Raw genomic sequence first — 8973 nt, 5'->3', positions numbered from 1 at the left:
CTCAAATACAAAACTAGATTAAAGCCCATTATTGAGACATGATTATTATTACTACTTATTATTTTTATTTTGCCCATACTTTTGACACAGCAGTTCCCTTTTTATTTCCATTTCCCTGTAAAACGCGTGTGTTTGGGAAAACCCAAGAATGCAATTATATAATAAAGAAGAGAGAAACCAGTTGTTTAATTGCAGTCACGTTTATTTGCAGTTTCTATACACACTTTCTAGGTAATCAAACTTTCCTGGTACATTTTTTGAGAGGGGTTCACAATAAAACTGTCACCATTTTTACTAAAAATAAATACAAGACTTAAAGTGTTGCACAGCTCTAAAATATACAAAGGCTTGAATTGAATGTAAACGTTGAAAACTTACAAAAGAAACCGTTTTTGCAACAATTTAAAAAGTTCATATTTACAATATTACAAAAATACAAAATGGATGCAAGTCCATAAACCATTGTCTTTTTGGCTAGCATGAACTGTTTCTAGTACCAAAATAGTTACACTGTAACCTTCTTTATAGTTTTACATCTTTGTCATGATCTAGTTTTCTAAGTCTGCCACCACCGTAGCTAATGTACTCACTCACTGACCTTTGGCAAGAGCAAACAGTGTGTTTTGTTTGCTGTAACTAGTCCACGTCCTCTACTTAGCCAAAACAAAAAAAAAATCCAAAAGTAAGGAAAAAAAGATTTCTCCCACATAACATAGACATGTTGTACAAACATTTAAAAAAATTACCATCAGTGCAAACAACAGAAGAAAAGTTTGGATTGATGTTTTTTGCAATACCTAATGTGTGTACCCTGCTTCAAGATGGCAGTGATGTTGAAAATAGTCCTCTAAATCTTGGTCTTATATGCTATGTAATTAAGCCATGTAGAATATTCCACACTACTAAGGAATTCCTTGTTTGTTTATTTTTTACTCAGTTTGTTACTCAGTACTCTTTTCCACAGTGAATTTAAAATCCATCTTTATTTGGGTTTTTTAATCTATGAAATATAAAATAGAGCAACTCTGCTATAGATTTTTAGAGTAAACAAAATAAGTAAAACTATAAGGGTTAGTTCTGTGATCATTACATACAGAAGGTATTTTATTGCCTCACAATTCAAGTCAATATGTATTTCAAAACACACATGGTACCATTACTTAAATTAACATCAATAATAAAAAGGTGACATATTTATTAAAGCCAATCATGTTTTCTATTCAAGATATAGAATCACTTTTAAAGCCCACATACCTTGCTTTATGCTTAAAAAACCCCTAACTACACAAAGCCATACTGCAAACGAACTGCTTTTATGAAAATTACAAAAGATCACCTATTGTGACTGGAAATGACTGTTTCTTATCACATTTGTCTAAAAACTTTATTTTTAAATTTTTGCCAAGTGTACTTTTGAAAGCATGAGAAACAGATATTCATGTTTCCATGTGGTGTCAAACCATGCTGGTTTTTTAAACTAATGGGTTCCAATGAGAAATGATGGTCCATTTTTCAAACCCCCAAATATTTTTCTTTTAATAAAAAGTATAACACTTTGTAAATGTTCAAATGTACCCTTTACCAGGTAGCTTATCTATCCCAGCACAAGAGTGTGCAAATGCACACACGTGCACACACATACATACATCCTCCCTCCTCTACCCCGCCACCCTCAGCACCCATTTTACATACAAGGATGACAAGAAATTAAGAAACACAACTTGATAGTGAAAACAAATAGCAGGAGCCAGACTTGTTTTTCCTTTCTGGACAAACAAACAAACAACCCGACAACAATCAGATTCTCTAATTCTCAATCTGTAACATCTTAGAAAGTGTTTCATTTGAAAGACAGCATGTTCTTAGACCAGGCTTTCTCCTTCGTATTGCATGAATTAAATCAAAACCACAACCCCGCTTTCACACATCCTACTTTCCCAAAAACCACTTGCATAAGCTTAAAGCCAGCTGCATATCAATTTCTTGGTAACTCTGGTATGCTCTATCATTCTAATTGCATTCTCTTCTTTTATAGGCGATATCCCTCTTTAGTTCTCTCCACTTTCTACCTTCTCCCATTAAAAACATATTCTAAGTACATAACTGTTTATATTTCTGACATATTTCAAACATTGGCATCAGTTCATGTTAAAATCAGAGGTGTAAAAACTATTTGCAGATTTCAACTTGTAACTACATTTTTTTCAGTTTTAAGACAAGAAAATTCAAGTAATTTCAAGTAATTCAGCTTGTTTCCCTGCCTTCATTTTATCAGAGCACTTGCCTGACATTTCCTTTCCCACCCACCACCCCTCCCCTTTTGCCATCAAGCAGATATAGTAAAATCAGACAAAAACTCAGTTGCATGTAGCATTGTGAACCAGAGCTGTTCCCCATTCCCAGCTTAACAGTGAAGATAAATAATGCATATACACATACCTATTTCCCAACTACATTGTTCACAGTGTCATTTCTGTTCATTTTTAGGTAGCACAAATCTCATCAGCACAGAGAGAAGCTTCACTGAAAACTCACTGCAGGTATTCACTGTTAAATCAACAGCTCTGTGGCATGCTTATGTTTCATTTTCATTAAAGAACCTGGAGCTAATTGCTACACTGTTTAAGGAGTTTTAAGATTATAGTCATTAGATTATGACTATTTATGTCCCCAGTAGCCTAATATAAAACATAACCTAAAATTAACTAGTTTTCCCTACTCATTCTCTTTAAAGTAATCCACCGAAAAATTAAAGTTTAAAGGATACTGTCAAATGCTGTTGTTCAGGGCATTGTGTTGATAATGATGATTTCTTTCATTGATTAAAAAAACAAAAGCATGCTTTTCATTCTGTCCAAATTTCCACATGGCAAATCACAGCCACGTGATTACTACTATTAGCTTGTTTGGTGCTGCAATTTGTCACAAAAATGGTTAGGTCTGAATTCATTATTTGAAATTAATCACATTTCAGTATATGACCTCAAGATTTACTTTATTTCACCAGTTTAAAATTCATATATGAGGTTTATCACTTAGAAATCATATTAGTGGACATTTAAATATGATATTTGATATGAAAATGGTATTCACAGAATACAATTATTACACTTTATCTGTTGTGTTGTATAAACAGTTGGTGTGCAGTAGATAGTTTGCCACATGTCCACTCGTCATTGATAAATCTATTTACACATTTTTATCAAAAATATGGTATTTACATGTGTGTAGTTCTTTCTTCTAAATTTTGCTTTAGTTCATTTTAATGTAAAAAAATACCAAACCTCCAGAGTAATTTCATCTTCTTAAGAATTATGACAGTGAGGGTTGTTTTCTGAATAGGCAGCTCTGGGAAAACTTTTTTCTAGGTTTCATGAAAAGCAGACATTTTAAAATCCTATATTATCAAAAGGAATGACATCGGGTAAATCAAACTAAGCTAAAGAAAAATATGAAAGACAGTGCTACTTAAAAACATGGAAAATAATCAAGAAAGATCAAACAACCTTTTGTTTCCCCAGCAAATATTTAGAAATTCATTGGTAGTAAGTTATGGTACCCCATGATGTGCTGACTTCCCTAGTCTTCTGTTCTATTCCCCCATCCTCATATGACTAAGGGTTTTGGCCTTTGATAGCCAGCCTGGCACAGGACACCTATGTTGAGCTCTGGGAGGATCGGTCATCATGTGGGCTCCCATCAGAATTTTCTGTCTCGCCCTCAGAGATGGCCTGCATGGGCGCATTGTACAGCCTGCAGCGGACACTGTAGCGGCTGCTGCTGGCCACAGGGGGGGCCCGGGAACGTCCAACTCTTGCTGATGCTGAGGTGGCAAAGTTCTTCGACGAAAACCCTTCTGCATTAACTCTTGGGGAGCATGGAGAGAGTGGGGACAATGCCTCAGCACCAGGTGCCCCTTGATGGGCTTCATGGGTGCTATGGGGGGACTCAGCTGTGAGGTCCCCAGGAGGTTTAGGTAGGATGGGACTCTTCAGGATCTCAGTAGCAGACATGCGGTAACTGGAATCCGAACGACTGCCTTTCTTGAGGAGTAACAGTTTAAACTCTTCGTTGGATGTGTTGGACTTTTTAGCATTTCGGTAGATGAGGCCAGGAGACCTCTGGCTGTTTTGGGTGGTCGCATTGCTGTTGGGTGAAGTGACTGAACCAGTGCTGCTACTGCTACTGCTGCCAAGAGAAGCTCTTGATTTGCTTCGAACAGACATGTCTCCAGAATCTTTTCTTCCAAGTACTTTCCTCTTAGACCTTTTAAGAAAAGGAAGAATCTCAGTCCAGATACATTTTTAGGAAACCAAAAGTGTTAAGTCACATTCAAAGATCTCTTTAATGAGCATTTTGGTGCACCCTCTCTGATCAGATACCAAGTATCAGGGCTATGGAGATGAGGAGTAAGATACAACCCTTACCTTATAGCACTAACAGCCTGAGAGAAATTCTCTGATAACCACTGGACATTAATTAGGTTCTGGAAATGACCACTTTAAATAATGGATAATGTGGAGGCTAGAGGTTCCAGATGAGGACTCATTGGGATGTTTTCATATAACAAAATACTGCTATCTGATTCCAGGGGTGTCCAAATTTTTGGCGTCTTGGACCACACTGAAAGAAGAGGAGTTGTCTTGGGCCACACATTAAATATACAAACACTAACAAAAACAAAAAATAAATCTCATAATGTTTTAAGTAAATTTACAATGCTGTGTTGGGCCACATTCACAGCCATCCTGGGCTGCATGTGGCCTGTGGGTTGTGAGTTGGACACCTCTAGACTAGATGGTGAAGGAGTGTAGATGTTTCTTATTAAATCTATTTCTTCAATTTGGATAAAATGATCTGATGTCTGAGGTTGGCTTCCAATGAATACCAGAGGAGCAAAGTAGAGGGATCTGTGGATGGGACAGGATTAGCTATAAGTTGCTGGTTAACAGGCTTGGGTGATGGATTTGTGTGTGTGTGTGTGTGTGTGTGTGTGTGTGTGTGCGTGCACGTGAACGCACGCACATGCGTGCTGGGGTGGGGGTGTATTATACTACTTGGTTTTCTTTTTAAATTCCTCCATATAAAAGCAGTTTCTTACATGACTTTTTAAATAAGTCAATCCATTTTGGGCTGCAAATAACATTGTCCATAGCTGCCTAGGTATATCAAAAGTATATTAGTCAGTGAGCCAACTTTCTGTGAGGAGCTGAAAACATAAACCACGCCTGGAGATCTTAAAGCTCTGTACACTGTAAGCTATCAAGAAAACAAAATCATTCTTAAGAAAATACAAATAAGTGGAAGCATATACCATGCTCATGTATAGGAAGAATTAACATTGTTAAAATGTCCATACTACCCAAAGCAATCTAGAGATTCAATGTAATCCCTATCAAAATACCAATGGCATTTTTCACAGAACTAGAACAAATAATTGTAGAATTTATATATAACCACAAAAGACACCAAATAGCCACAGCAATCTTAAGAAAGAAGAACAAATTTGGGGTTATCACACTACCTGATATAAAACTATTCTACAAGGCTATATTAATCAAAACAACAGAGTACTGGCATAAACAGATAGATAGATCAATGGAACAGAATGGAGAGCCAGAAACAAAGCCATGCCTATATGGTTAATTAATCTATGACAAAGGAGGCAAGAATATACAATGGGGTAAAGACAGTCTATTCAATAAATGGTATTGAGAAAAATTACACAGAAATATGCAAAAATATGAAACAAGACTACCTTCTTACATCATACACTGGAAGAAACTCAAAATAGGTTAAAGACTTAAATATAAGACTTGAAACCATAAAACTCCTGAAAGAAAACAGACAGCAAACTGTTCGACATTGCTCTTAGTAATATTTTTTTGTTCACATCTTCCCAGGCAAGGGAAACAAAAGAAAAATAAACAAATGGAACTACATCAAACTGAAAAGCTTTTGTACAGCAAAGGAAACCGTAAACAAAACAAAAAGACAATCTATAGAATGGGAGAAGATATTCAACAATGATATATCCAATAAGGGGTTAATATCATCAAAAAAAAAAAGAAAGAAAGAAAACCCACCAAAAAAATCCAATTAAAAAAATGGGCAGATGACCTGAATAGACATTTCTCCAAAAAGGACATACAGATGGCCAATAGACATATGAAAAGATGCTCAATGTCACTAATCATCATAGAAAAGCAAATTAAAACCACAATGAGGTATCATCTCAGAATGGCTACCATCAATAAATCAACAAACAAGTATTAGTGAGGATGTGGAGAAAAGGAAACCCTTATGAATAGTTGGTGGGATTGCAAATTGGTGCAGCCACTATGGTATGGAGGTTCCTCAAAGAATTAAAAATGGAACTACTTTATGACCGAGAAATTTCACTTCTGGGAATTTATTTTAAAAAAAAATCCAAAACACAAATTTGAAAAGATATATGCATCCCTATGTTCATTGCAGCATGATTTATAATAGCCAAGATATGGAAGCAATCTAAATGTCCACCAATAGTCAAATGGATAAAAAAGCTGTAGTACATCTACAATGGAATATTACTCAGCCATGAAAAAGGATGAAATTTTACTATTTGCAACAACATGAATGAACCTACATAGTATTATGCTAAGTGGTATAGGTCAGATACAGAAAGAAAAATACCATGTGATTTCATTTATATGTGGAATCTAAAGAAAAAACAAATGAACAAACAATAGAAACAGACTCAAAGATACAGAGAACAAATTGATGGTTTCCAGATGGTAGGGGGATTGGAGCGGGGCTAAATGGAAAAGGTGAAGGAATTAAGAAATACAGATTTGCAGTTACAAAATAGTCATGGGGATGTCAAGTACAGCACAGGGAATATAGTCAATAATACTGTAATAACTGTGTTATGTGCCAGGTGGGTACTAGACTTATTGGGGTGATCACTTTGTAAGTTATATAAATGTCTAACTAGTATGCTGTACATCTGAAAATAATATAATATTGAATGTCAACTGTAATAGAAAAAGCAGAAAATACAAGTTAGAATATAATATGTATTTGTAATGCATGGGAAAATATAAAGGAATATAATATTCTCCATATTTAATGGTAGTTACCTTAGCATAACAGGATTTCTATTTTCTATGTTAAATACTTTTTTCAAGTTTGAAGGTTTTACAATTCAAGTTTGAATTGCATTGTATTTGCAAACAGGAAAAGGGAAGATTAAAAAGATTTTTTTCCCTTAAAAAAACAAAATCATTCTTGTCACTATGCTGCACATAAATACATACATACACACAACAGAACTGCCAATCTAAGATTACCAAACTCTGTAAGTCTACCAAACAGGTACCTATCATCATATTATGTCTCTTGATTAGTAAGCCAGCTTAAATTCAGTGAATCTTCAGCATGACTCAGTTCATTAATAAGTATTCTAAAAATCCATAGGGTAGAGAAAATGTCAGCTTTGTAATTGGAGACAAGCCTAATTTGGGTTCACTGAAAACTTTATGGTTGTTATCTTGTGTATGCCAGTGTCCAGCACTCCAATAGGGTAGGAGTTTTAAGCTGACATTTGTTTTTAGCATCTACCATATTCTAGACACTAAAACATTCTTTTATCATGAAAACAGACTGTGAGCTATAAGTGTCTCCATTTCCAGTAGGGGATTAAGTACAGAGGTTTTAACTGACTCAAGGCTGCATAAGAAGTGACAGCATTGGGATTCTTCACTCTCCCAATGGAGAAGCATGCCTAATGTATATACAGAAGGTGTATCTGACTGGCTCCTTTCGAAAAGTTGTTGAAGAGTAGTGCTCCTTCTTTATGAGAGAACCACACCAAGAGAAAACCTAAGTTCCCTTAAAAAGTAGAATTCTGAACCCTGGCTGGCATAGCTCAGTGGATTGAGCGCGGGCTGGGAAACAAAGTGTCCCAGGTTCGATTCCCAGCTAGGGTACATTCCTGGGTTGCAGGCCATAACCCCCAGCAACCGCACATTGATGCCTCTCTCTCTCCCTCCCTCCCTCCCTTCCCTCTCTAAAAATAAATAAATAAAATCTTAAAAAAAAAGTAGAATTCTGGAGAATACAATGGTAAGCTGCTTGCAAAGAACTTGCTTCAAAAAGTGTTAACTTCATGAGGTAGAAAAGATAGTCTCTTAAGTTTTTTCCCTTGGGAGTCCCATCTAAGTCAGAGGCCTAGTGGAAGGCAGTCACGGTTGTGAAAGGAGTAAGCGCATCATGATTGAATAGCTCAGTCTGATATGGGTTCAGTTTCCAAGGGCTAGTTCCTGCTCTGTTTTTCAGTCACAGATTGTAAGCAGTATTCTTGCAAATATAGACACCGACCAACCACAAGGATGCAGGGGAAGGATGAGAGAATGTGAAAGGACAGCACTGACACAACACTGTCCTGGAAAAGCAGCCCAAAGGACTGTCTGAGGGATGTGAAACATTCATTTTAGAGAAGGCTGGTGTTATTAAAGAAATGTAAGTTTTGGGAAAAAAAGGAGCAGTGGTTACTTGTTCTGAGCTGTAATACAGGCAGGTTTGTAATATACTGTCTTGTCTCAAATTTGGTGCTTTATTTAGTGAATCAATTTCCATTTATCTCTGTTAATATTATATCTGTTAATATAAGATTACAGCTTTGAGCATATTTTTTAGGTTCAAGAAATTATCTAAAATTTAGAGATTGCACTAGAGTTTGAGCTTTCAATCTCAGTTACTTAACCAAATTGTTTTCAAATAAAAACTTGAAACAGAATGTCTTTCCTAGGGAAAAAAAAATCTTCCCTCAGCAGTTCTTATGAAAGTCTGTTACTTAAGGTCAATCTAACTATATATGAAGACCTATAGGCCCTGGCTGGTGTAGCTCAGTGGATTGAGTGCATGCCTGTGAACCAAAGCATTGCTGGCTTGATTCCCAGTCAGAGCACATGCCTGGGTTGCAGGCCATAT

General features: G+C 36.1%; 1 protein-coding gene across 4 annotated transcripts in view; it reads right to left on the bottom strand.

Moving 5' to 3' along the window:
- Window positions 1-181: 181 nt before the first annotated feature.
- Window positions 182-8973, bottom strand: part of NHS (NHS actin remodeling regulator) — a 350296-nt gene continuing 341504 nt past the window's right edge. For all 4 annotated transcript variants that reach the window (XM_028522230.2, XM_036017055.1, XM_028522231.2 and 1 more), the window contains one exon: window positions 182-4266. In XM_028522230.2, the coding sequence (XP_028378031.1) occupies window positions 3657-4266 (610 nt within the window). In that variant the 3' untranslated portion in view covers window positions 182-3656. The remainder of the gene's footprint in view (window positions 4267-8973) is intronic.

Source organism: Phyllostomus discolor, chromosome X, assembly GCF_004126475.2.
Source record: "Phyllostomus discolor isolate MPI-MPIP mPhyDis1 chromosome X, mPhyDis1.pri.v3, whole genome shotgun sequence".
Lineage (NCBI taxonomy): Eukaryota > Metazoa > Chordata > Mammalia > Chiroptera > Phyllostomidae > Phyllostomus > Phyllostomus discolor.
The sequence above is the reverse complement of the archived record's forward strand: the minus strand, read 5'-3'. Positions and strand labels throughout refer to the sequence as shown.